This window comes from Scophthalmus maximus, chromosome 12, assembly GCF_022379125.1.
Source record: "Scophthalmus maximus strain ysfricsl-2021 chromosome 12, ASM2237912v1, whole genome shotgun sequence".
NCBI classification, from domain to species: domain Eukaryota; kingdom Metazoa; phylum Chordata; class Actinopteri; order Pleuronectiformes; family Scophthalmidae; genus Scophthalmus; species Scophthalmus maximus.
The window spans coordinates 10271228-10298588 of record NC_061526.1 but is presented as its reverse complement, the minus strand read 5'-3'; the positions used below and the strand labels follow the sequence as shown (position 1 = coordinate 10298588).

The 27361-nt window shown below is 46.5% G+C and overlaps 3 protein-coding genes across 4 annotated transcripts; 1 reads left to right on the top strand and 2 right to left on the bottom strand.

The window, feature by feature from the left end:
* Positions 1 to 1069: 1069 nt before the first annotated feature.
* On the bottom strand, positions 1070 to 11149 carry khnyn (KH and NYN domain containing). 2 transcript variants are annotated; one of them, XM_047336098.1, is made up of 9 exons: positions 10813 to 11149; positions 8262 to 8526; positions 7746 to 7880; positions 4857 to 6847; positions 4608 to 4738; positions 3992 to 4083; positions 2302 to 2409; positions 2105 to 2206; positions 1070 to 2011 (listed from the first exon to the last, which is right to left on the bottom strand). In XM_047336098.1, the coding sequence occupies exons 2-9, from the start codon at positions 8478 to 8480 to the stop codon at positions 1583 to 1585; spliced, it is 3207 nt and encodes a 1068-aa protein (XP_047192054.1). In that variant the 5' UTR covers positions 8481 to 8526; positions 10813 to 11149; the 3' UTR covers positions 1070 to 1582. The 2 variants fall into 2 exon arrangements, with proteins under 2 accessions (XP_047192054.1, XP_035473754.2); XM_035617861.2 differs by having other exon boundaries at positions 3992 to 4088; positions 10813 to 11146.
* Positions 11150 to 14937: 3788 nt separating this feature from the next.
* Positions 14938 to 21200, top strand: ripk3 (receptor-interacting serine-threonine kinase 3). Its single transcript, XM_035617999.2, has 12 exons — positions 14938 to 15092; positions 15198 to 15366; positions 17080 to 17235; positions 17336 to 17484; positions 17568 to 17617; positions 18302 to 18463; positions 18564 to 18646; positions 18731 to 18794; positions 18954 to 19018; positions 19493 to 19544; positions 19626 to 20071; positions 20177 to 21200. The coding sequence occupies exons 1-12, from the start codon at positions 14938 to 14940 to the stop codon at positions 20381 to 20383; spliced, it is 1758 nt and encodes a 585-aa protein (XP_035473892.2). The 3' UTR covers positions 20384 to 21200.
* Positions 21201 to 21717: 517 nt separating this feature from the next.
* On the bottom strand, positions 21718 to 26077 carry si:dkeyp-74b6.2 (cerebellin-1). Its single transcript, XM_035618159.1, has 4 exons — positions 25917 to 26077; positions 25068 to 25627; positions 22361 to 22480; positions 21718 to 22130 (listed from the first exon to the last, which is right to left on the bottom strand). The coding sequence occupies exons 2-4, from the start codon at positions 25365 to 25367 to the stop codon at positions 21933 to 21935; spliced, it is 618 nt and encodes a 205-aa protein (XP_035474052.1). The 5' UTR covers positions 25368 to 25627; positions 25917 to 26077; the 3' UTR covers positions 21718 to 21932.
* Between the last annotated feature and the right edge of the window lie 1284 nt (positions 26078 to 27361).

The window sequence follows — 27361 nt, the reverse complement described above, 5'->3', positions numbered from 1 at the left end:
TTATTATATCACATGAAGAAAGAAAAATACGGGAAAGAAAAAGTCAATATGTTTTTACATGGTGAAATTCAGGTGCTGTCCACTTCCTGTTTGTACCAGTTCAGACCTTCAGACTCAGGGGTCAGGGGTCAGGGGGCGAGCCCTCTGCTCCTGGGTGATCAAACTTCAGGTGACGTCACTGGACGAGCTGGTTGTTGCTCCACAGTATTAAAATCCTCGGCCTCGCTCAGGATGTGACACAAATAGATTCTGTGTGTTCTCTTTGTTCTCGACTCGACAAACCGGTTTGATAGGATCTATTCTCAGAACGAGGCCCGAGGCCTCTTCGCTCCGTCGTCTGGTCTTGAACAGAAACAAGTCGATTCACTCGTCACTGGACAAAACGACGAACAGAAACAACTGAGAGATGAAACATATTCATCATCTACAGGAGAAGAACCGGGTCATAGAGTTAATCAATAATATCTTTATTGACCAGCCTGAGGCTCAATCAGTTATTAAGTGTAAGCTTGTTGTCGGATCACATTTTTTTATAAAATGATTTCTGTTCGTATGAAATCATTTTATTTGCTCTTTTACACCTGAACATTTTCTTCTTATGTAAAATAACTGAGGAAACTCTCGAAGAGCTTCATCCTGTTGGGAGAGAAACAGGAAGTTCCTCTGATGCCTCAAAGACAAAAGCTTGACACCAAAAAATAAGCGTTGGTGAAGAAATTATGTTTTTAATATTGTAGGAACTCTCACCTGCAGATGAACCGTGGTGACGGGCGCCCTCTGGTGGACAACATCACGAACAGCAGCTTCTAACCCTTTTAAAGCTGCTGCCTCGAAATCCAGTTAGTGATGAAGATGAAGTGATGAAGGTGGAGGGATGAAGGTGAAGTGATGAAGATGAAGTGATGAAGGTGGAGGGATGATGGTGAAGTGATGAAGATGAAGTGATGAATGTGAAGCGATGAAAGTGAAGTGATGAAGAGGAAGTGATGAAGATGAAGTTGCAGTTTGATCATTTGACACAACTTCTTGCTCCAGATTCAGAAGAATCATAAATTCAACTAAACCAAAGTCAAATATGTTTTTACTTTATTCCTTAAATTTAGTTTTACAAAGTCAGGAAACAATAAAATAAAGACCTCAGTCTCTTCTAACTCCCTAACCCTTATTGATCAGATATCAGATCAATAATCACTATATGACCTAGTTCAAATAACTTAAAAATATAAAATTGATACTGAAAAAAATATAGTAATGGCCACTGGCTGGTTTAGTATTTTTTCCTACTATCCACACCAACGCCTGAACGTCTCACACCTTTTCAATTAAAACAGGTTATAATAAATTCACTATAACAGGAAAACATATAATTTTAATACTCTCTTAAGAGTAAATAGTCTCTTAAGAAACGTCACCTCTAACAATTTATCCAGATGTGTCGGACGATACACAAAGTGCCGATTCATCAAAGTTAAAGACCAAAGAGATAAAGACAAGGAATGTTCCACAGGAGGGTCGTGACCTCACATCACGAGGGTCATGACCTCGCGTCAGGAGGGTCCTGAATATTAAAACATTTAAAGACTCAAAGGGACTGTCCTAGTCCTGCTGCTCCAGGATCAGGTCCGACAGCAGGTTGACGTCCGTCTGGGTCGGATGGACCTGCAGCACCAGCGTCACTACGTTGTCCTGACCCGGGAAGACCTGACAGAGCTGCTGCCTCAGGCTGCTCGTCTCCTCTGGGCTCCTGTCTGCTTGCAACACCGGTCCAGGACCAGGACCAGGACCAGGACCTTGACCTGGACCTCCATGTGGCCTGTGCTGCTGCTGAGCCAGGTTCCGCCCCTTCCCGTGCCCCCTGCCTTTCCCCCGACCGCCTCTGCTCGCTGGATACACACCGCCACCTGGTGTTCGGTCGCGGAAGTTCAGAACCTCCGTTTGGGACCGGGGAGGCTTGGGGGAGGGGAAGGTGGTGGCGGCGCAGGCAAAGGAGTGGTTCCCTGGGTCGGGAGTTCTGACGGGAAACATTCACATATCAAAACATCACATGAAAGGTTCTGATTCAAAGGACCCGTGTGTGTGTGCGTGTTTGTGTGTGTGTGTGCACCTGTGCTCTGAACGTAGGAAGTCGTCCAGGCGGGGACCTCCTCGCCCCAGTGGGTCGTCCGGCACCATGAAGTGATCGCCGACGAACGTGTACTGAAGAAGTCTGGTGAGACGCAACATGAGGAAGTGTTTTTAGTGGACTTGTCCTTTAAACGATACAAAGATCCTCTTGAACCAGAGGAGGTGGTTTCGCTTCACCTCTTCTTGATGATGTCCCTCCACACCGTGGACTCGTCCGACAGGTCTCTCAGGTTGTCGTTGGTTACGATCACACCGTCCGTCTTTTCTGCGAGTTGCAGCATGAACCTGTGGAGACGAGGCAGAAGGCGAGAGACGGAAAGAAACAATCAGGGAACTTCAGCGGTGGTCGTCCCGACCGACCGAGGGTCGTCCCCGTCCCGACTGACCGAGTGTCGTCCCCGTCCCGACTGACCGAGTGTCGTCCCCGTCCCGACTGACCGAGTGTCGTCCCCATCTGACTGACCGAGTGTCGTCCCCGTCTGACTGACCGAGTGTCGTCCCCGTCCCGACCGACCGAGGGTCGTCCCCGTCCCGACCGACCGAGGGTCGTCCCCGTCCCGACTGACCGAGTGTCGTCCCCGTCCCGACCGACCGAGTGTCGTCCCCGTCCCGACCGACCGAGTGTCGTCCCCGTCCCGACCGACCGTCGTCCCTGTCTGACTGACTGAGGGTCGTCCCCGTCCCGACCGACCGAGTGTCGTCCCCGTCCCGACCGACCGAGTGTCGTCCCCGTCCCGACCGACCGAGTGTCGTCCCCGTCCCGACCGACCGAGTGTCGTCCCCGTCCCGACCGACCGAGTGTTGTCCCTGTCTGACTGACTGAGGGTCGTCCCCGTCCCGACCGACCGAGTGTCGTCCCCGTCCCGACCGACCGAGTGTCGTCCCTGTCTGACTGACTGAGGGTCGTCCCCGTCCCGACCGACCGAGTGTCGTCCCCGTCCCGACCGACCGAGTGTCTTCCCCGTCCCGACCGACCGAGTGTCGTCCCTGTCTGACTGACTGAGTGTCTTCCCTGTCTGACTGACTGAGGGTCGTCCCCGTCCCGACCGACTGAGTGTCGTCCCCGTCCCGACCGACCGAGTGTCGTCCCCGTCCCGACCGACCGAGTGTCTTCCCCGTCCCGACTGACTGAGTGTCTTCCCTGTCTGACTGACCGAGGGTCTTCCCCGTCCCGACTGACTGAGTGTCTTCCCTGTCTGACCGACCGAGTGTCGTCCCTGTCTGACTGACTGAGGGTCGTCCCCGTCCCGACCGACCGAGTGTCGTCCCTGTCTGACTGACTGAGGGTCGTCCCCGTCCCGACCGACTGAGTGTCGTCCCCGTCCCGACCGACCGAGTGTCGTCCCCGTCCCGACCGACCGAGTGTCGTCCCTGTCTGACTGACTGAGGGTCATCCCCGTCCCGACCGACCGAGTGTCGTCCCCGTCCCGACCGACCGAGTGTCGTCCCCGTCCCGACTGACTGAGTGTCTTCCCTGTCTGACTGACCGAGGGTCTTCCCCGTCCCGACCGACCGAGTGTCGTCCCCATCCCGACCGACCGAGTGTCTTCCCCGTCCCGACTGACTGAGTGTCTTCCCTGTCTGACTGACCGAGGGTCTTCCCCGTCCCGACCGACCGAGTGTCGTCCCCGTCCCGACTGACCGAGTGTCGTCCCTGTCTGACTGACCGAGGGTCTTCCCAGTCTGACTGACCGAGGGTCTTCCCCGTCCCGACCGACGTCCCCGTCCCGACCGACGTCCCCGTCCCGACCGACCTAGGGTCGTCCCCGTCCCATAACTATATTTCAGAGGGGGGCGTGGCCTGACTGACGCTGCACACCTGCGAACAGCTGTGATCTGACCAACACGTGAGGACGAGTCCTTCTACCTGTCGTCGTACGAGCTGATCCTCTTCCCCTGCACCTCTCTGGACGGGGTGTAGGAGAGCAGGCCCAGCTGCTGCAGCTCCGTCAGATAGTGCTGCTCTGAGAGGAGAACACACACACACACACACACACACACACACACACACACACTTGTGATTTGTTCTCCTGTACAAACAGTTTGTGTTTGATAAACAGGTGGAGTTGACATTTAATCTTCTGAAGACAGATTCATCGTTATAGGTTCAGGGTTTTACATGATTCTTCAATCTTTTCCCATGAATGTTATAGTAAGTTATGTTTTCACATGTTCCAACTTATTTATTTAAATCTCAAAAACTTTGAATCAAATAAACATTTATCAGCCATAACATTCAAACCAGTTACCTGTTATATATCGTCAGGGCTCAATAAATAAATATGTTTCTGTTATGGTTTTCAGAATGTAAAAAGATCAGCGGATTAAAATAACTGATCTATAGAAAATGATTATAAATTATAAATTAGACTCAACTGTCTCAGTGTTTGGGATTTTAATTTAGTTTGGATTTTTATTGTTGATCAGACAAAAGAAAAAATTAAGAAAACATCAACACTGAAATGTGAAGGAGGAAGTGTCACCTTTGACCCTGGGGTCGCTCTTCTGTCTCCACTGGGGCAGGAAGACGCTGATGTGACGGTGACCTCCGTCCCAGAAGTGCTGGACGGACAGAGCGATTCCTCGACAGGAGAAGAAGTGTCCCAGCCCGTGACTGGACAGTTTCATGACACATCACACAAACATCAGTATGGAAGTTATGAACAATCGCTCAGATTAAACCATGTTCTTCACACACAAACAACCTCAACTCTCTTTGCTGTGATTCCCACCTCATGGCCACGTTGCTCCCATCGATGACGATGGTCCTCAGCTTGGCGTCTCCGGGCCGGTCTGTCAGCCGGAGGTCAAAGGGCGTCTGCAGACCCTCCAGGAAGCGCTGCTCCCCGGTCACCACAACTAAAGAAGCACGCGTGAAGCCCCGCCTCTCCGCCGCCCTGGTGGGAGATGAGTCGTCTCGGGGGAAGACCGGGGGTTGAGGCGCTTGTTTTACAGACCGGGGCGTTGGATTGAAGACGTCGTCGTGAGGTGGGTGGTTTGGATTTGAGGTGGTTGGATTAGTCCAGTAGAGGATTTGTTCATATTGTTTGTTAGTTTGGGTATTGGTGCATGGAGGATCTAGGGATGAGGGGTAGGTGGGCATGGGTGGCCCTTTGACCTCAGGCAGGATGTTTTGCTGTGAACTCTGTGAGCCTGACGGCTGTGAGCTGTAGTGATGTGGATTATTAATCCAAGGAATCAAATCTGAGCCTGCAACAGGTGCAGTTAGATGTGGCACCACCCCCCACCCGTCGTCGTCAGATCCTCTAGTTTCTTTATCCTCCGCTGGTCTGACTCCTGGTCTGACTCCTGGTCTGACTCCTGGTATGACTCCTGGTCTGACTCCTGGTCTGACTCCTGGTATGACTTCAGGTCTGACTTCTGGTCTGACTTCTGGTCTGACTCCTGGTAAGACTCCTGGTCTGACTTCAGGTCTGACTCCTGGTGTGACTCCTGGTCTGACTCCTGGTCTGACTCCTGGTCTGACTCCTGGTCCTTCTTCCTCCAGCATCACGTCGTCCATCTCTCTCGGACCGTCCCTGAAGGCGTCGCTCTCTCGCTGCAGCTCCAGGAGGAGCTGGTGAGTGGATCCATCAGGCAACATGTTGTAGACTTTGGCTACTTCCTGTTCCGTGTATCCACAGCTGGCTGCGGCTTTCATCAACACGCCGAGGACAAAGTCTTCCTCTTGTGCTTCCTCCTTTCCCTCTGGACTACCTTCCTCACCGTGTCCTGTGCCTCCTGTTGCTCTGCTCGCTTCTCCAACCAGAACTTCTCCACCCAGAACTTCTCCACTCAGAACTGTTCCATCCAGAACTTCTCCATCCAGCACTTCTCCATCCAGAACTTCTCCATCTGGTTCATTCCGACTTATTGCCGCGTCTCGTCCTGTGGCTGTTTCTTCGTCGACCCTGTGCTCTGTCTCGCAGGGTCGGTTCCTCTCGCTCTTATTCAGGGTAACGCCATCTTGATGTTTTTGGTCTTCGCCGCGTTGAAGCAGCTGTTCGCGGTCGCTGCGATCCTGCTCCTGTTGAACCAAGTCCAGTATCTGTGAGGCCTCCTTGGGTCCAGTTCGAGCGAGCACTCGTTTGACGACATCCTCTGTGTAACCCATGGCTGAGAAAAACTTCAATAAAAGCCAAAACTCTTTGTTTCCCATTGACAGCGGTTGCTCCTGTGCTTCCTCCTCGGTGCCTGGTGCTTCCCTCTGCTCTGGCGGATCCTCTTCTCTGACTTCCTGTGGAGGAGGCACGAGTCTTTCCTCAGCACCCTCGGCCCGGGCGCCTGCAGCCGTGGAGAACGATTGGACCGAGTCTTTTCCCGAAGCTCCGGTCGTCCCTTCAACCCACCGATCAGTAGAGTTGTAAGGCTCAAGGTGTTTGTCCCGCCGATCCCTCGGGTCATCAGGTACTCGGGCGTTTCCGTCTGTCACTGCCAGGTCTGGTCTTGATCCAAGTCCAGATTCTTTCACCAAATCCAGCAGGATTTCCTTCACCGACCCGGGAAGCACCAGGAGATCCAGGATGTGCCTGTCTTCCCACTTCTCAACCAGAGTCTTGAAGGCCCGGCATGAATCCAGGGACTCTCCGAGGCCTCGGTCGCCCGTCTCGGAGCGTCGGGACTGTGAGCCCTCGTACCTCTCCACTAGGTCTGTGATCAGGGAATAGGCTCGAACCACCGGCTCAGCAAGACCTGAGATGAGCAGGAAACCCGGAGATCCGACCTGGTTTGTCGAGAGGAAAACAACATCCCATTAAAACCACGTGAGCTTCAGGTTCTGTATCAGTTTGAATAAACACTGTCATGATGATTGTAAACAGTAATCGGTCGTGACTGTACACTTGTAAGCGATTGGTCAAACACACGACGACCATCTAACGACATGAGTCTTTGAGATGAACTGATGAGGTAAATCATGAATAGAATAGAAAACTTTATTCATCCCACTCTGGGAAATTCACTTGAACATTAATAAGCTCATTTTAGAAACGAGTTGCAACTCATACTGAAAAAGAAAGTTGCTGAGGAGTAAAAAAATTTCCCTGAATTCTATATTTATAACAAAATGAAAAAAATAAAACTTCCCAGTGTTACACTGTGAGGCAGTTATTATTCATAAGGGTTTTATCTGATGACGTCATAGTGATATTGACTAATAATGTAATCCCAGAATTTTACATCATTAGTGATTATCACGATTACATCTGGCACATTACTGTAAGTATGAACTGGAGGGGAGTGAAGATTCATCAGAGAACTACTATACTAACGTTATCTACAACTTTAATCATTTCATATTTCATCATATTTATTTATCAGAGGTTTTCAAACTCTTCTCGTTCAAATATCCATAACTCATAAACAGTTTCTGTTTTGTTTACAATTGTCTTTCTTGTTTAATCTCAGGCTCGTGTTTTGTTATTCATTGTGACGCAGTGTCGACCTTGAAAATATTTCTAATGGTTTTTTGTCTAAAAGATGTAAATATATGTGACCAATCACACGTCACTCGATCAATGGAGGAGGCCTCTGACTAGTGACTTGTTTACAATGTCTAGCAGTATGAACATGTGACCATATTAAATATGATCAATGTGACCAGTAGGAACACAGCACTGTACCAGTATGTGTGCCGAGGTGCTTCTGATCAGGCCGTCCATGAACAGCCCCCTGGCTCCACAGAAGACACAGTGAAGGACCCCGGGGTAGGAGACGTCCTGCTGCTCCTCCTGGTTCACGACTCCTTTCACAAACAACTACAGACGGAGAAAAGTCACAAACACGTTGAAATGTAACAATCACACCTTTCGTCTCATGAAGTGATGGAAACTATAATGTTAAGAGTTTGAAATGAAAGATTTCTCACTCGGGCCAATTACTGGTTAGTCATGGAACTGTAGCTGATGAGACTCTTCAATATGAGAATACAAAATCACAGAGCGTGAACACGTGATCACTGGTGTCTGGACAATGTTCCACAAGATGTGGAACGAGAACTTTTCCCGCCTGCAATTGTGAACGGTCTTAAAATGATGATAATATTGTTTATTGCGATAATTTCTGTAACAATATATCGTGCAACACAAACAGTTAATTGTGACAGGCCGACTGAAGTGAGACGAGGACACGCGTCTTACTTTGGCAGCTCTCACGTCGACGCTCGCTCCTCGTAGTTTGAGCCAGATCTGCCCGTTGTTGGCGTGAGGCGGATCGTCTGCCCCGATCCCCAACGTCACCCTGAAGATCCGCTCCACGGTGCCGTGCAGCGACGACAGAGATCCACGCAGCGTCCCGGCACAGGCAAACTCATCGTTCACCTCCGTTCGTCCTCCTCCATCACCTCTGTCCCCGTCCATCCCTCTGTCCTCTGTCCTCTGTCCTCAGACCAGACGGTCCAACATCCTGAGGGACACATTAAGGCTCCACTGAGTCAAACTGTACGACTGTTCATAATATAATATCACAGTATCAAATCATCCAAACGATCATCTCATTATTTTCATTACTGATTCATCCGGTCGTCACTTTTTTAATCTACTGATGAATCATCTGTGGCCTCGGATCCAGACAGATGAAACAGAATAAAGTATATGTATAATAGAGTCTATAGAACATTGAGTCTATAGAGAATAGAGTCTATAGAACATTGAGTCTATAGAATATAGTCTATAGAAAATAGAGTCTATAGAGAATAGAGTCTATAGAACATTGAGTCTATAGAGAATAAAGTCTATGTCTATAGAGAACAGAGTCTATAGAGAATAGAGTCTATAGAATATAGTCTATAGAGAATAGAGTCTATAGAGAATATAGTCTATAGAGAATAACGTCTATAGAATATAGTCTATAGAAAATAGAGTCTATAGAATATAGTCTATAGAGAATAGAGTCTATAGAACATTGAGTCTATAGAATATAGTCTATAGAAAATAGAGTCTATAGAGAATAGAGTCTATATAATTAGTCTATAGAATATAGTCTAGAGAATAGAGTCTATAGAGAATAGAGTCTATAGAACATTGAGTCTGTAGAATATAGTCTATAGAAAATAGTCTAAGGAGAATAGAGTCTATAAAACATTGAGTCTATAGAATATAGTCTATAGAAAATACAGTCTATAGAGAATATAGTCTATAGAGAATAATGTCTATAGAATATAGTCTATAGAGAATAGAGTCTATAGAGAATAGAGTCTATAGAATATAGTCTATAGAGAATAGAGTCTATAGAGAATATAGTCTATAGAGAATAACGTCTATAGAATATAGTCTATAGAGAATAGAGTCTATAGAGAATTGAGTCTAAAGAACATTGAGTCTATAGAATATAGTCTATAGAGAATAGAGTCTATAGAACATTGAGTCTATAGAAAATAGAGTCTATAGAGAATAGAGTCTATAGAGAATAGAGTCTATAGAATATAGTCTAGAGAATAGAGTCTATAGAGAATAGAGTCTATAGAACATTGGGTCTGTAGAATATAGTCTATAGAAAATAGTCTATGGAGAATAGAGTCTATAAAACATTGAGTCTATAGAATATAGTCTATAGAAAATACAGTCTATAGAGAATAGAGTCTATAGAATATAGTCTATAGAGAATAGAGTCTATAGAGAATTGAGTCTAAAGAACATTGAGTCTATAGAATATAGTCTATAGAGAATAGAGTCTATAGAACATTGAGTCTATAGAAAATAGAGTCTATAGAGAATAGAGTCTATAGAGAATATAGTCTATAGAAGTAGTCTATAGAATATAGTCTAGAGAATAGAGTCTATAGAGAATAGAGTCTATAGAACATTGAGTCTGTAGAATATAGTCTATAGAAAATAGTCTATGGAGAATAGAGTCTATAAAACATTGAGTCTATAGAATATAGTCTATAGAGAATAGAGTCTATAGAGAATTGAGTCTAAAGAACATTGAGTCTATAGAATATAGTCTATAGAAAATAGAGTCTATAGAATAGAGTCTATAGAATATATTCTATAGAAAATACAGTCTATAGAGAATAGTCTATAGAATATAGAGTCTATAGAGAATAGAGTCTATAGAATATAGAGTCTATAGAATATTGAGTCTATAGAGAATAGAGTTTATAGAATATAGAGTCTATAGAGAATAGAGTCTATAGAATATAGTCTATAGAATAAAGAGTCTATAGAATAGAGTCTATAGAATATATTCTATAGAAAATACAGTCTATAGAGAATAGTCTATAGAATATAGAGTCTATAGAGAATAGAGTCTATAGAATATAGAGTCTATAGAATATTGAGTCTATAGAGAATAGAGTCTATAGAATATTGAGTCTATAGAATATAGAGTCTATAGAGAATAGTCTATAGAATATAGAGTCTATAGAGAATAGAGTCTATAGAATATAGTCTATAGAATAAAGAGTCTATAGAATACAGAGTCTATAGAATATAGTCTATAGAATAAAAAAGTCTATAGAATATTGAATCTATAGAATATTGAGTATAGAATATTTAGTCTATAGAGAATAGAGTCTATAGAATAAAGGGTCTATAGAATATTGAGTCTATAGAATATTGAGTCTATAGAGAATATATAACAAGGCTCGTGTGTCTACTGTTCTTCTCGGTGTGTTGTGTTCGACACGAGCAGGAAACTGATCCGCTCCTGTTTCTAAAACAATCACAAGTAGAAAAGTAATTTTCTTACGTGACGTTCATTCGCTCCAAGTCTCTCTTCTCCGGCAGCAACAGGAAGGAGAGACGACAACACGAACCAGAGCCCAGTCACCGGACAACCGGGAGGAAGAGAGACGAAGAGGAAGAGAGAGACCGAGAGACGAAGAGGAAGAGAGAGACCGAGAGACGAAGAGGAAGAGAGAGACCGAGAGACGAAGAGGAAGAGGAAGAGAGAGACCGAGAGACGAAGAGCAAGAGGAAGAGAGAGACCGAGAGACGAAGAGCTGCGGTGCGTCGAGGACAGAGGAGCAGACGTCGGAGGGATCCTGGAAGACAAAACCGAAACTAAACACACGCGCACACGCACACGCACGCGCCCGGGTGCAGAGGTCATATTCGACAACAGTCATCAGATCAACTCGGAACGCGCCTCGTGCACAACATGTTTTTACTGTTTATAGCTTTGACATCATATGTTCATCGTCATGGAAACACTATTATCATCATCACTGTAGCTGAGGGATATAATTCACACACACACACACACACACACACACACACACACACACACACACACACACACACATATAGTAATAAGCATGTTTTACTGGTTTGAATCAGACAGATGAGGGGATTTCCAGTGACGTCAGAAGCGGAGTTTTTCTTTTTCTTTTTTTGGCAGCTGTTGACTGAGAGATGTGTGAAACACTTTTAACTTATATACGTGTGTGTGTGTGTGTTTGTGTATCCACTACAAACTTTAGCTTAGTGTTTTTTCATGTTTTTTTATATTTATAGTCTATATTTGTTATATTTCATCCCCCCCTCCTCCTTTGTGCCTCTGACTGTTACTGCTGCTGCTGATGATTATTAAAGTTTGATCTCATCTTATAGATATGAATACATCGGAGGAGACACTGGAAGGAAAAGCAGCCTCCACATCCTGTTGACGGGCAGAACAGTCTATTTATTTTACTATATTTATTGACTTTATTTGTTTAGTAGTTCATCATTGTATTGATTGTTGTCATTATTTTTTAATTTTCATATGTCCTTTATCATCTTCACCATCTTTTATTATTTGTTTTCAATTCTCTTGCTTCACATCTGAGGTTCTGTCGCTCACCTGTCACTCACCTTTGAGGTTGCTTTTAGAAATGAACTGTGCTCTTTAAATGAAATGTATTATTATTATTATTATTACCTGTCAACACGTTTGATTTGTTTCAAAGTGATGTATTGATGAAGTTTGATTGAATTGAATCAGGACCGTCAAAGTGCTGCAGACTGCGCCCTCTGCTGGTGAATGTGAAGCATACTTTAATATTCTGTTCATTGTGTATTATAGTGACCTGTGGTTCCTTTATGAATAGATATAGATAAGTATTAAGAATAAAAGCATGATGTCATCGCTTTGTTGTCTCTGACCCCACGTGACCCCTGAGTTGATATCACATTTATGTTATTTACGACCCTGTCACCATCATATATCATCAAACATAAGGACAGAATGAATCATATTCAAGACGATTTAATGAAGAAATGTGTCTGGAAATGTTTTTCTTTCTTGGAGTCAGAGCCTGAAGACAGAAGCTTCACATGACGAAGCACAAAGACACTGATCAGAAGTGAGAGCAGTGACAAGCTGCTGTGACGAACACTGAAGCAGAAGTGAAGAGAATGATGATGTGGGTGAAGTTCACTTTCACTTCTGCTTCACGTGGAACAAGAGACGAGAGGAGAGTTTGACTGGTTCACCTCCGTCGCTCTGTTTGAATAATGAGGAAGAAGAGCGAGTCTCTTCAGGTGAGTGATTTATAAATCTCCTTGATATTCTTCTGACTCGTTTAATGTCTGGTGATGTGAATCTGTTGTTGTAATGTCTGGTTTGAAAGTGGAATGTGAAGCGTCTAGTTTCAGGGCCTGGACATAAAGACAGGTAGCTCCTTATTATTTAATGTCACAGTGTATTACAGAATGTTATGAGTATTACAGCAACACAAAGTGAGTTAGACAATATGAACAATCACAGAAAGCGGACTTTACTGGACTCAATATTATTTCGTGCAGAGGTTTTGTGTTGTGTTTCTCAGAAACCTGAACAAGAAGAAACATGTGGTTTCCTGTGAAGTGTCGTGCAGCTCTGTGAAATATGAAACCACTGTACATAAAAAAATGGGCCACAGAAGAAGAAAGTTCCCCTGAAGCAGCGTCGGTGCTGAGGAGCTTTTCATTCACCTCAGAGCTTTTAATAATGAATGGACAGTACCAGCTGTCAATCACTCTAATCAACACATCCGGGGCTTTATGGTCCATTTGACTGTTACTGGACCATAATGTACAACATGAACAGCATGTGTTGAAGAAGACTTGAACCATAAACTAACATCAGTAAAACATTTTCCTGATGTTATGAATCAAGTCATGTTCTCGTAGAGTCGCCCCCTGCTGGTCAGGGCAGTGAATACAGTGACTATTTATCATCTGTGGTCGCTACAGTGCTTACAGTTCGTCTCGTCTGCTGGTTGACGAAACAATGACTTCATGGTTCGTGATGTCACTGATCCTGCAGCCTGATGGACTTTCCTCCCTGACCTCATGTTCCCATCTTCTCCCACAGTGAACACGTCTGTGATCGGTTCATCTCCAGTGAACTCGTCTGTGACCGGGCCAGCTCCAGTGAACACATCTGTGACCGGTTCATCTCCAGTGAACACGTCTGTGACCGACTCGGGTCCAGTGAACACGTCTGTGACCGGTTCATCTCCAGTGAACACGTCTGTGACCGGCTCGGGTCCAGTGAACACGTCTGTGACCGACTCGGGTCCAGTGAACACGTCTTGACTGGTTCATCTCCAGTGAACACGTCTGTGACCGGCTCGGGTCCAGTGAACACGTCTGTGACCTGCTCGACTCCAGTGAACACGTCTGTGATCGGTTCATCTCCAGTGAACACGTCTGCGACCGGCTCGGCTCCAGTGAACACGTCTGTGACCGGGTCGGCTCCAGTGAACACGTCTGTGACCGGTTCATCTCTAGTGAACACGTCTGTGACTGGCTCGGCTCCAGTGAACACTTCTGTGACCTGCTCGGCTCCAGTGAACACGTCTGTGACCTGCTCGGCTCCAGTGAACACGTCTGTGACCGGCTCGGGTCCAGTGAACACGTCTGTGACCGACTCGGGTCCAGTGAACACGTCTTGACTGGTTCATCTCCAGTGAACACGTCTGTGACCGGCTCGGGTCCAGTGAACACGTCTGTGACCTGCTCGACTCCAGTGAACACGTCTGTGATCGGTTCATCTCCAGTGAACACGTCTGCGACCGGCTCGGCTCCAGTGAACACGTCTGTGACCGGGTCGGCTCCAGTGAACACGTCTGTGACCGGTTCATCTCTAGTGAACACGTCTGTGACTGGCTCGGCTCTAGTGAACACTTCTGTGACCTGCTCGGCTCCAGTGAACACGTCTGTGACCTGCTCGGCTCCAGTGAACACGTCTGTGACCGGGTCGGCTCCACTGAACACGTCTGTGACCGGTTCATCTCCAGTGAACACGTCTGTGATCGGCTCGGCTCCAGTGAACACGTCTGCGACCGGCTCGGCTCCAGTGAACGCGTCTGTGACCGGTTCATCTCCAGTGAACACGTCTGCGACCGGCTCGGCTCCAGTGAACGCGTCTGTGACCGGTTCATCTCCAGTGAACACGTCTGCGACCGGCTCGGCTCTAGTGAACGCGTCTGTGACCGGGTCGGCTCCAGTGAACGCGTCTGTGACCGGTTCATCTCCAGTGAACACGTCTGCGACCGGCTCGGCTCTAGTGAACGCGTCTGTGACCGGGTCGGCTCCACCGAACACGTCTGTGACCGGTTCATCTCCAGTGAACACGTCTGAGACCGGCTCGGCTCCAGTTAACGCGTCTGTGACCGGTTCATCTCCTGTGAACACGTCTGCGACCGGCTCGGCTCCAGTGAACGCGTCTGTGACCGGGTCGGCTCCAGTGAACACGTCTGTGACCGGTTCATCTCTAGTGAACACTTCTGTGACCGGCTCGGCTCCAGTGAACGGCTCGGCTCCAGTGAACGGCCCGGCTCCAGTGAACACGTCTGTGACCGGTTCATCACCAGTGAACACGATCAGCAATTCATCTCCAGTGAACATGTCCAGCAGCAGTTCAGCTCCAGTGTTGATCGGAGATTCCAGCCTCACAGGTTGGCAGCTTATTGGCTCTGGGGGGTTTGGGCACATCTACAGAGCCAGACACTGTCAGTGGTGCTACGATGTGGCCGTCAAGCTGCTTCGTTACGACGACGGGTGAGTAGATGTAAAGAGCGTTTCTGGTTTGTGCGATGAAATGACGTGGGGATAACTGAGAGCAAACACACATGCACACACACACACACGAACACACACACACAGGAGCAGTTCATCTCTGCAGCGTGAGAGTGAAATGATGCGTCGAGGAAGCAGCGAGTACATCATGCAGGTCCTCGGGGTCTTCAAGGGCCGACTGCCGAACTCTGGACCCTCAGAGCAGCTGGGCCTAGTCATGAAGTTCATGGAGAGAGGATCACTGACGTCCCTGCAGGTAACACACACACTCCCCAGAGGATGAACCCTGCTGGTTGACATTTTAGTTTTTCTGGGAAAATAGGTATTAAAGGTGTCATACTGTAGGTATCACACTGAATTATAGGTGTCATACTGTAGGTATCGTACTGTAGGTATCACACTGTATTATAGGTGTCATACTGAAGGTATCATACTGTAGGTATCACACTGTATTATAGGTGTCATATACTGTAGGTATCGTAGGTATCACACTGTTATAGGTATTATACTGTATTATAGGTGTCATACTGTAGGGATTGTTCTGTATTATAGGTGTCATACTGTAGGTATCATACTGTATTATAGGTGTCATACTGTAGGGATTGTTCTGTATTATAGGTGTCATACTGTAGGTATCATACTGTATTATAGGTGTCATACTGTAGGGATCGTTCTGTATTATAGGTGTCATACTGTAGGTATTGGTCTGTATTATAGGTGTCATACTGTAGGGATCGTTCTGTATTATAGGTGTCATACTGTAGGTATCACACTGTATTATAGGTGTCATACTGAAGGTATCATACTGTAGGTATCACACTGTATTATAGGTGTCATATACTGTAGGTATCGTAGGTATCACACTGTTATAGGTATTATACTGTATTATAGGTGTCATACTGTAGGGATTGTTCTGTATTATAGGTGTCATACTGTAGGTATCATACTGTATTATAGGTGTCATACTGTAGGGATTGTTCTGTATTATAGGTGTCATACTGTAGGTATCATACTGTATTATAGGTGTCATACTGTAGGGATCGTTCTGTATTATAGGTGTCATACTGTAGGTATTGGTCTGTATTATAGGTTTCATACTGTAGGGATCGTTCTGTATTATAGGTATCATACTGTAGGTATTGTTCTGTATTATAGGTGTCATACTGTAGGTATCATACTGTATTATAGGTGTCATACTGTAGGGATCGTTCTGTATTATAGGTGTCATACTGTAGGTATCATACTGTATTATAGGTGTCATACTGTAGGGATCGTTCTGTATTATAGGTGTCATACTGTAGGTATTGGTCTGTATTATAGGTGTCATACTGTAGGGATCGTTCTGTATTATAGGTATCATACTGTAGGGATTGTTCTGTATTATAGGTGTCATACTGTAGGTATCATACTGTATTATAGGTGTCATACTGTAGGGATCGTTCTGTATTATAGGTATCATACTGTAGGTATTGTTCTGTATTACAGGTGTCATACTGTAGGGATCGTTCTGTATTATAGGTGTCATACTGTAGGTATTATACTGTAGGTATCATACTGTAGGTATTGTTCTGTATTACAGGTGTCATACTGTAGGGATTGTTTTGTATTATAGGTGTCATACTGTAGGTATCATACTGTAGGTATTGTTCTGTATTACAGGTGTCATACAGTAGGTATCATACTGTAGGTATCGTTCTGTATTACAGGTGTCATACTGTAGGTATCATACTGTAGGTATTGTTCTGTATTACAGGTGTCATACTGTAGGTATCATACTGTAGGTATCGTTCTGTATTACAGGTGTCATACTGTAGGTATCATACTGTAGGTATCGTTCTGTATTACAGGTGTCATACTGTAGGTATCATACTGTAGGTATCGTTCTGTATTACAGGTGTCATACTGTATATCGTAGGTGTCATATGAGCTTCTACAGCGTGAGCCTCACTGCAGTTCTCTTGTGCGACAGGCCACGTTGAACGAGGTGCTGCCGTGGCCGCTGGTCCTGAGACTCGCCCACCAGGTGTCTCTGGGCATCAACTTCCTCCACAGCCTCTCGCCGGCGCTGCTGCACCTGGACCTGAAGCCGAGCAACGTGCTGCTGGACTCGTACCTCAACGTCAAGGTGAGTGCACGTCACACTTTCATATTACACACTCTGTATATTACAGCAAGAGTCATTTAATTTGTACGTAGCGTCAATGAACCGACTCCCTTTTCTCCAGCTCACAGATTTCGGCCTCGCCAAGTTTTACCACAGCATCAGTCGAGTGTCGAAGAGGAGCAGCGAGGAGGAGGGAGGGACGCTCAGCTACATGCCGCCAGAGGCTTTTGATTTACAGTACAGCCCCACACGAGCCTCGGACATCTACAGGTGCTCAGTGACAGGGTTTCATGTCTGTCTTGATTGTGCTGCTGTAAGTGATGAAGGTGTGTGACCACGTGTGTGTCTTCCAGCTATGGTGTCCTCCTGTGGTCCATCGTCACCGGGAAACAACCGTATGCCAGTAAGAGACTCCTCATTATCATCACCTCGTGTCTCGTGTTTCTCTGCAAGTGCGCGACCGCACCCGCCGTTTGTTGTTTCAGGAATTAGTTTGTACAGAAACAACGTGAACTAATCTGTTCATTTGAAGATGCAACAGCAGATGATCATAATACTGTGGCTCCACTTTGTTTTAATGAGATCTGATTATAGATGCAACGATTAAAGATTCCTTGACTGAAAGAAAATAATCAGCAGCTATGTTGACGACGGACTGATCGTTCGAATCGCATTTGTTTTTCAGTTTTTTTTATTCTAAAAAAACCAAATACATATGTATACATTTAAAGTAACTGGTTGAACGAACAGGTCGTTTGATGACATCACCTTTGACTTGACAGACATTTTTCACTGATTGATTGAGGATGTAAATATTGACATGTTAAAAAAAACTTTTCAAAAATATTGAAATGTGGAGATGCGTTCTGTTTGTTGAGATGAGACAGTTTGTGATATCACCACAAGGGGGCCCCAGAGATTAGAATTGAATAAAAAATGACTTCATTCATCATCCATCAGAGTTTGTTTCACACTTAGTTATTGAATCCAGAGTTAAAACCAAGATATTGTTCGGTGCAGCTTTAATGCAAACATGGAGAAATATCTGCAATGAAAATCAGAATTATTGTTTCTTCTTTTCCTCCAGATCCAATCTCCAGCATCGTGCGGCTCCGGATCCCCCTGGGAGACCGTCCGTCGCTGGAGGAGTTCAGGCGCCAGGCCGCGGGACGGGCGGAGCTGAGCCCACTGATGGAGCTCATGGTGCGCTGCTGGGAGTCGGGACCCGGCAACAGGCCGTCCGCCTTCGGTACGAGCAGCAGCAGCTTCCTCAGAGCTCAGAGAAGTTCACTCTCTGAAGACATTGAATGAAATGTAGAATAAATGAAAGCTTCTGCTCCTCTTGGCAGATTGTGCAACCGTCACAGAACAACTGTATCAGATGCACAAACATAATGTTCTGGACGTCGTTCATCAAGTGCTGAGGAAACTGGTGAGAAGAAAATCTGTCCACCGACACACGACGCAGCGACACCTTGTTTTCAATGATTCCTTCTTTCTCTTGTTCCCTTTCCAGGAGCAGAAGGAACAAGAGCGACTCACAGAGCAGGTTCGGAGGCTTCAGGTCACTCAGAACTCAGGTCCGTTTTCATGTCTCATCAGATCACAATCCAGAAAGAATGAACTCATTTCTTCTTCACGTCCTGGAGTTTTGAGTTTGTGATCAAAAGTTTCCCATGAGAACTAAAGTTAAACTCATTTGACCAGTTTTCACATTCCGTGTTGTTCTTTTGTCCTAGAACTTGTCAGAGTTGAAGCTGTGAACATCTGTGACAATGTTCCGACGGGACGTCCGCCCGTCCAGGTGAGATCAACCTTCACTGTTCACTGGAACAAATGATACGATGCTGCCGTCAGTAAAGAAATATCTGGTTACCTGTAAATAAACCACCTGCAACAATAAACAGCTGATTCGTCAGTTCGAAAATCTCATGATCTCCATTATAAAACATTGGAGTCGTTTCTGTTGATTCTTCAAATCTATTTCTTCTGATTCAACTTTTGATGAAGGACTATTGTCTAAATCAAGAGTCAGAGATCTTTGTCTCCATTTGTCTTTAGAACTTAGCGAGCGTTCAAGGACCTGAGACTGTCGCTCATTCATGCTTCAACACGTCACTAATAATTATAATAATAATAATAATAATAATCAGTCAAACATCTTCATCACATTCAACTGGGATGAAACGTTCAAACCCACAAGAAGCTCAAACTTTAAACCCTGAGTTAGAACTGTGTTTATACAACAGAACGTTGACTGAATTTCCTTCTGCTGCAGGAAATGGCAGGTGATTGGACAAACCACAGACGGGAAGCAGCGAGAGTTACAGGTAAACAGGAAGTTGGTGTTGGAGCGACACAGGAACCAGGAACTGGAGAGGAAACATGAGTTCATGTTTTGTTTGTTTCAGACCCGCCGACACCTCGAACTTCTGACCTGCGTCACGTCGACCAGCCTCGACCTTCTGACCTGCGCCACGTCGACCCGCTGACGCCTCGACCTGCTGACCTGCGTCACGTCGACCAGCCTCGACCTTCTGACCTGCGCCACGTCGACCCGCCGACGCCTCGACCTGCTGACCTGCGTCACGTCGACCAGCCTCGACCTTCTGACCTGCGCCATGTCGACCAGCCTCGACCTTCTGACCTGCGTCACGTCGACCCGCCGACGCCTCGACCTGCAGACCCGCGTCACGTTGATCAGCGGTGCTTAGCGACAGAGTTCCAGGAAGTGAAGGCGTCCTCCGTTCATCCCATCGGAGCGTCGCCACCGCCTCCGTCCACCAGGGGGTCGTCTCAAGGCAGAGCAGCCGAGAACCTGCAGAGCACCCCCAGACAACACCATCTACAGTACCAGGTTGTCCAGATCATCAATACTAATCATAATGTCCCATTGTGTTCATGTTTCTGTCTCCTATTATTTTGATATCTTACATTTCATATCTTAATATTTTCATGTCAGCGTCAGTCGTCCAGCCCGGTCACTTCGTCCCACAAACCGCCCTCCACACGTAACGTCTGCATCCACTGGAGCAACGTCAGCGGGGTCCAGAGCGGCGACTTCAACACCATGAACATCTACGACTCCGAGAGGAGGCGTCACCCGACAGCGCCCCCTAGTGTCAACCTGCCGCCGCTGTCGCGCCCCGGAAGCAGGAACAACAAGTGAGGAGCAGGCGGCCGGTTCCAGTTCCAAGTTCTCTCATGAAACTTCTTGCTGGGATCGTTCGTCTGATTTCAATTTCAGGTTTTTAAAAACTGGATTCATATTGATCTGTAGTCGCATGTCGACTTCAACATTAAAATTTGGTCTTGTTTTTTGAAAACCCTCACTTCTCCTTCGCCCGTCAGCAGTAAAAACACGAGCGAGGACTGATCAAGTGGTTTCTTCTCGAGTCAACAGACTCCGTCAACAATCATCTGCACTGAAACACTGAATCTGATCAAACATTTTATGTAAATATACTTTGTGTTTTTGGAAGGTGACATTTTTATTGTATTTGTGTTGATCTGGTTTCTTTTGAACTCGACGTCTTTACAAACTCAGGAAGTGAAGCAACGTCTTTATCATCTGTGTTTGAACGAGACGTCCAGTGTGTTGATTGGATCACTTCCCTCAGCAGAAGCAGGACGTAGCTTCAGTGAAGATGAAAAACTCAATCTGAGGACGAGTCAGTTTTAATCTCAGGAAAAGACCGAAACAACAACGACGAGTTTATAATATCTGGAAGATTGTGCCAGTCAGACATGTTGGAATCTCACACATCAGGAAAAACTCTGGGAAACGTTTGTACATGTACAGTTAACTAGGATTCTGATAATAAAATCTACATTTGTATTCAAAAAATTATGTATTAGCTTTTTCTGGCCCACTGGGTTAGAATTGAATTTAATGTAATTTATCATTTTTGAAGTGATGAAAAAAATATTTTTAAAGCTGATTTTCTCCATTTTATACCATAATCAAAATATATATTTGTGTTCGAGACTGTTTCACTAGTTGCCTGATGACTTTCGTCTTGTAAATCGATATTTAGTGTCATATTTCATTAAATATGAATAGTCCTTAAAATTAGCTCAGTTACATTAAACTGAATTAATTGGACAACGTCTTCTCTTTGGAGACGCATCTCTTCACCTGGAACCTTCTGAAAGAAAGAAAATACACATGAAGGTTAAAGTTTGTACATTAGATGTATGAATTTCTTGTGTTTGGTGTTTGGTCGGAGTCTTCATGTTGTTTTCTGTGGAGCTGCTCGGCTGCGACGCACCGTGTGAACTCCGCAGGTCTCTGGCACCGGAACCGTTCGTCCATCTGCCTCCGGATCCGCCGCAGAGACCGAACTCTCTCACGTGGGGGTTGATCCTCGGCGCTCAGTGGGGATGAACCGTCTGTCGGCATCACGTCATCCACCAGGCGTCGGTCACTGTCGTTTTATCAAGGACACGAGAAAAGTCCTTTCCATATAGATTCATAACGATGGATTGTCGAGAGGCAGAGAATAGACTCAGAAATCTTTATTGTCACTTTGGATTCATGCATAAAAAGAAAATGACAAACCTCCGCCGACTCCTGGTACACGACACATTACAGTATCTAGACAATAAGACGTACAAGTGCAGTTCAAATGGAAATGACTTTCAGGTTATTGGTGGGTGCAAAGTGAATTCACCATCTGATACATATGAAGACTTCCCCCTCCCGTCCCTCCCCCACCCTACAGGGGGAACACCAGAAACCCAGAGAAAGTGGAGAACTTCCACCCCCCCATCAGATTCCCCCTCTCCAGCTTCAGGGACGCCTTGTCCCCCCGCTCCATCATCACCAGCCCGGCGTTGGTGGCAGCTTCCCTGGTCACGTCCTGGTCACCTGCGAAGGCCGAGATCACGGGCCAGCCGCTGACCACCAGACTCACCTGGACACAAGGACACAGTGAAGTTCATGAGAACATCATCTCTTCATTTATCCATTTGACAAAACCTCTCTCATTCAAACCCAAGTCTCACATCATTGGTCTGGAGCTTGACTTGAGATTATTGATATTGTTTCCCACTTCTAGTCTGGACCGGTCGGATCCTTATTAATCGCTCATTGGTCCGAACGTGAGAGTTTGTGGTTTGACTCGTCGTCTTGAACTGTTCTTACTTGTATCGTCTGCCGGTTGTAAACTTTGACCACGTGGAAGCTGAAACTGTAGACGCCTTTCCTGGGGGCCACGAAGATGCTCCGTGCTGGATCAAAATGTCCACCGACGTTTACTAAGATCTGAAAAGAAAGTGAAAACATGAAAGGTCAAAACAGGGCAAAGCAGTTGATTCCAATCTGTAATGTGAGACAAGAAGTGTTTGTGTCAAGAAGAAGGAATGACGTTGAACTAAATGTTCCAGTCACACCTCAGTGCTACTGTTGTGAAACTCTCAATGGACACAATGATTCACATTGTCACACTTGTTGGCAGATGACCAAAATCTCTTCTGTACGAACAGTGACTGAGGATCAGGTGTCACAACTTAAGTATCGTTAACGGAAACAACAGTTTCTACAGTTTCGTCAATAACTTGAATTGACTTTTCATCAAGGAGACACATTTTGAATTTGACCAAACACCTGAAACGTCATGACATTAATTCCCATCAGTCTGAATCTATATATCTCACGGTTCTGCATCTGTAAACCGTTGCATGCTAACAATCTCAAAACAAGGAGGGAACATTAATATCACACGTGATGGAACATTTGGAATGTGGTGAACTTGTTGACATGCGGACGTGATCTTTTATCTCAAAGCCTGAAGACAAAAGACAGAACAAAGACTCGTCGTGTCCACGTCACAACGTCTGATCACAGCGCTCGTGTCAACGTGAAGAGTCACGGTCCTGAAATCTGATCAGATCATCTGCTGCGTATGTGACGCCAGAGTTTTCAGTATTAAGTTTCTATTTGAGTCGGATGCAGCACAATGACACGACGCTGATCCACGTTCTTTCATCCACTCGTGACTTCTAAATTCAAATCTTGATTCTGATTCAGTCTTGTCTTCTGCTTCATGGCGACGCTGCTCCTGTGCAGGAGGTCACATGAGAACTGGACCTCAGTCCACCTCAGTGTCGACCTCAGTGTTGGACCTCAGTCCACTTCAGTGTTGGACCTCAGTCCACCTCAGTGTTGGACCTCAGTCCACCTCAGTGTTGGACGTCAGTCGACCTCAGTGTTGACCTCAGTCCACCTCAGTGTCGACCTCAGTGTTGGACCTCAGTCCACTTCAGTGTTGGACCTCAGTCCACCTCAGTGTTGGACCTCAGTCCACCTCAGTGTTGGACGTCAGTCGACCTCAGTGTTGACCTCAGTCCACCTCAGTGTCGACCTCAGTGTCGACCTCAGTGTTGGACCTCAGTCCACCTCAGTCCAGCTCAGTGTCGACCTCAGTGTCGACCTCAGTGTTGGACCTCAGTCCACCTCAGTGTTGACCTCAGTCCACCTCAGTGTCGACCTCAGTGTTGGACCTCAGTCCAGCTCAGTGTCGACCTCAGTGTCGACCTCAGTGTTGGACCTCAGTGTTGGACATCAGTGTCGACCTCAGTCCACTTCAATGTCTACTCAGTGTCGACCTCAGTGTCGACCTCAGTGTTGACCACAGTATTGGACCTCAGTCCACCTCAGTCCCTCAGTGTCGACCTCAGTGTTGGACCTCAGTCCCTCAGTGTCGACCTCAGTGTTGACCTCAGTCCACCTCCGTGTTGGACCTCAGTGTTGGACCTCAGTCCACCTCAGTCCCTCAGTGTCGACCTCAGTGTTACCTCAGTGTCGACCTCAGTCCACCTCAGTCCCTCAGTGTCAACCTCAGTGTTACCTCAGTGTCGACCTCAGTGTTGGACCTCAGTCCACTTCAGTGTCGACCTCAGTGTTGGACCTCAGTCCACCTCAGTGTTGGACCTCAGTGTTGGACCTCAGTCCACCTCAGTGTTGGACCTCAGTGTTGGACCTCAGTCCACCTCAGTGTTGGACCTCAGTGTCGTCCTCAGTCCACCTCAGTGTTGGACCACAGTCCACCTCAGTGTTGGACCTCAGTGTCGTCCTCAGTCCACCTCAGTGTTGGACCACAGTGTTGGACCTCAGTCCACCTCAGTGTTGGACCTCAGTGTCGTCCTCAGTCCACCTCAGTGTTGGACCTCAGTGTTGGACCTCAGTCCACCTCAGTGTTGGACCTCAGTGTTGGACCTCAGTGTCGTCCTCAGTCCACCTCAGTCCACCTCAGTGTTGGACCTCAGTGTTGGACCTCAGTGTCGTCCTCAGTCCACCTCAGTGTTGGACCTCAGTGTTGGACCTCAGTGTCGTCCTCAGTCCACCTCAGTGTTGGACCACAGTGTTGGACCTCAGTCCACCTCAGTGTTGGACCTCAGTGTCGTCCTCAGTGTCGACCTCAGTGTTGGACCTCAGTCCACTTCAGTGTTAGACCTCAGTCCACCACAGTGTTGGACCTCAGTGTTGGACCTCAGTGTCGACCTCATCCATTCAGCTCCCAGTGTTGTGTAGAACTTCCTGGGAGAGTGGAGCCGGTGAAGCAGCAGATCAATTCCATGTTTAAATAACCAGTTATGTTTAAGTTTGATCTGATTTTTGTTTGAGAATCTATTCTTTCTCACAACCAGAGTTTTGAAGATCCAGGAGTCTTTGACACCGGACCTCATTCTGCATCTGTTTCTTCAGGAGTTTGCTAAACGTTCTAGAATATTGCCTTAGTTTTTTATGGGATGGATGGTGTCCATTACACAAGCTGTTGTTTGTCAGTGAATGAAATGGTCGAGGTGGTGACAACATTACAAGATGATGCTCAGGTGCGTCTGATAGTCACCTGGTCAAAGTAGATGGTCATGGTGCGGTTGCTCATCTCCGACGGTTCGTGGTTGGTGTTGCGAATGGCTGAGAACGCCACCCGTCCAGCCCCTGACCTCACCGACATGCCTAGAGCCCCGATCCCCGACGGCTCGGCAGAGGGGGCGGAGTCACACACCACCAGACACTTTCCCTCCAACACGATTGGCTCTGTGTCGTTCTGACACCTGACGTTCGAGGGAACGAGGAGCAGCAGTCCGAAGAACAAGGACGAGCGAGGAGCGAGGAGGAGTGAAGCGGGAAGAGACGGACGAGGCATTGCTCCGGAGGCTGGAGTGATGATGATGATGATGATGTCTTACATCTCACTTTATAATCCTCAAAGTTTATAATCCTCAGAGTTTATAATCTTCAGAGTTTACAATCCTCAGAGTTTATAATCTTCAGAGTTTACAATCCTCAGAGACTGGGTTAGGAGTGTAAGTTGCCACCAACGACAGACAGGAATGTAATTGAGACGCTGACAGATTCCAAACCTCTTCGTCAGTCGAGGCTTCAGGTCGGTGAATCATCAGATCGCTGGATTGTGAAGTAACAATAAATAAATCAGAAATGAAAACAATGACACGACTTCAGGAGATTGTTGATGAGCTACATACACAACAATGTGGTGAAACTAAGATTCAAATAGATTAATTTTCAAATCTTTAATTTCTCCTTTTGGAAAAACTGAAAACACAACCAATGCAACATGATGATCAGCTCTCATCAGTTTGATGTTTGATTATATGACCTTCAAAATATTCCTGTTGATAATAAATAATAAAAAATAATAATAATATAAAACAACAACAGAAAGAAAACTCACCTGAGGAAGAGACACAAGAAGTAGAACGTCCGTCACTGGGCAGAATTCAGAGATAAGAAACGTTTCATACAACAGTGTGATGAGGAGTGATGATGAAGAGGAGTGATGATGATGAGGTGATGCTTTGGCGTGTGACCTGCCAGCTGGACTCTGTGGGGGGGGGGGGACTCCACTGAGAGGACATCTGTGGTTAAACACCTCACACGGACATTCCTTCACACAACCCACTGTAAATATAAATACATATAAACACAGATTATTACAGTCATATCTCCAACTTGAGTCTTTCTGCTCCGCAGCCACATTAAAGAAAAGTTCAGGATTGATACTGAGGAACTGGAACTTTATCAACATACAGTCAACAATGCACACGCACCAAGAAATAAAGACACGTACTTCGCTTTACGAGTTTGTTCTGCAAAGTTAGAGAATCAGAGTCCAGAGTCCAGAGTCCAGAGTCAGAGTCAGAGTCCAGAGTCCAGAGTCAGAGTCCAGAGTCAGAGTCCAGAGTCCAGAGTCAGAGTCCAGAGTCAGAGTCAGAGTCCAGAGTCAGAGTACAGAGGTCAGAGGTCAGAAGTACAGAGTCAGAGTCCAGAGTCAGAGTCCAGAGTCAGAGTCCAGAGTCCAGAGTCAGAGTCAGAGTCCAGAGTCAGAGTCCAGAGTCCAGAGTCAGAGTCCAGAGTCAGAGTACAGAGGTCAGAGGTCAGAAGTACAGAGTCAGAGTCCAGAGTCAGAGTCCAGAGTCAGAGTCCAGAGTCCAGAGTCCAGAGTCAGAGTCAGAGTCCAGAGTCAGAGTCCAGAGTCCAGAGTCAGAGTCAGAGTCCAGAGTCCAGAGTCCAGAGTCAGAGTCCAGAGTCAGAGTCCAGAGTCAGAGTCAGAGTCAGAGTCAGAGTCCAGAGTCAGAGTCCAGAGTCAGAGTCCAGAGTCAGAGTCAGAGTCCAGAGTCAGAGTCAGAGTCCAGAGTCAGAGTCAGAGTCCAGAGTCAGAGTCCAGAGTCAGAGTCCAGAGTCCAGAGTCAGAGTCAGAGTCCAGAGTCAGAGTCCAGAGTCAGAGTCAGAGTCCAGAGTCAGAGTCCAGAGTCAGAGTCCAGAGTCCAGAGTCAGAGTCCAGAGTCCAGAGTCAGAGTCCAGAGTCAGAGTCCAGAGTCAGAGTCAGAGTCCAGAGTCAGAGTCCAGAGTCCAGAGTCAGAGTCAGAGTCCAGAGTCAGAGTCAGAGTCAGAGTCAGAGTCCAGAGTCAGAGTCCAGAGTCAGAGTCCAGAGTCAGAGTCCAGAGTCCAGAGTCAGAGTCAGAGTCAGAGTCCAGAGTCAGAGTCCAGAGTCCAGAGTCAGAGTCAGAGTCCAGAGTCAGAGTCAGAGTCAGAGTCCAGAGTCAGAGTCCAGAGTCCAGAGTCAGAGTCCGAGTCCAGAGTCCGAGTCCAGAGTCCAGAGTCAGAGTCCAGAGTCAG

Coding starts and splice junctions, on each gene's coding strand:
- khnyn (XM_047336098.1), bottom strand. CDS start 8,480: ATGGACGGGGACAGAGGTGATGGAGGAGGACGAACGGAGGTGAACGAT. Junction 2,410..3,991: donor ATCAGCTCGTACGACGACAG/GTAGAAGGACTC, acceptor TCGTCTCCACAG/GTTCATGCTGCAACTCGCAG. Junction 2,207..2,301: donor AGGGACATCATCAAGAAGAG/GTGAAGCGAAAC, acceptor GCGTCTCACCAG/ACTTCTTCAGTACACGTTCG.
- si:dkeyp-74b6.2 (XM_035618159.1), bottom strand. CDS start 25,367: ATGCCTCGTCCGTCTCTTCCCGCTTCACTCCTCCTCGCTCCTCGCTCG. Junction 22,481..25,067: donor TGACCATCTACTTTGACCAG/GTGACTATCAGA, acceptor CTTTCTTTTCAG/ATCTTAGTAAACGTCGGTGG. Junction 22,131..22,360: donor ACAACCGGCAGACGATACAA/GTAAGAACAGTT, acceptor CCTTGTGTCCAG/GTGAGTCTGGTGGTCAGCGG.
- ripk3 (XM_035617999.2), top strand. CDS start 14,938: ATGTCCAGCAGCAGTTCAGCTCCAGTGTTGATCGGAGATTCCAGCCTC. Junction 17,618..18,301: donor CGGGAAACAACCGTATGCCA/GTAAGAGACTCC, acceptor CTTTTCCTCCAG/ATCCAATCTCCAGCATCGTG. Junction 18,795..18,953: donor TCAGGTCACTCAGAACTCAG/GTCCGTTTTCAT, acceptor CTTTTGTCCTAG/AACTTGTCAGAGTTGAAGCT.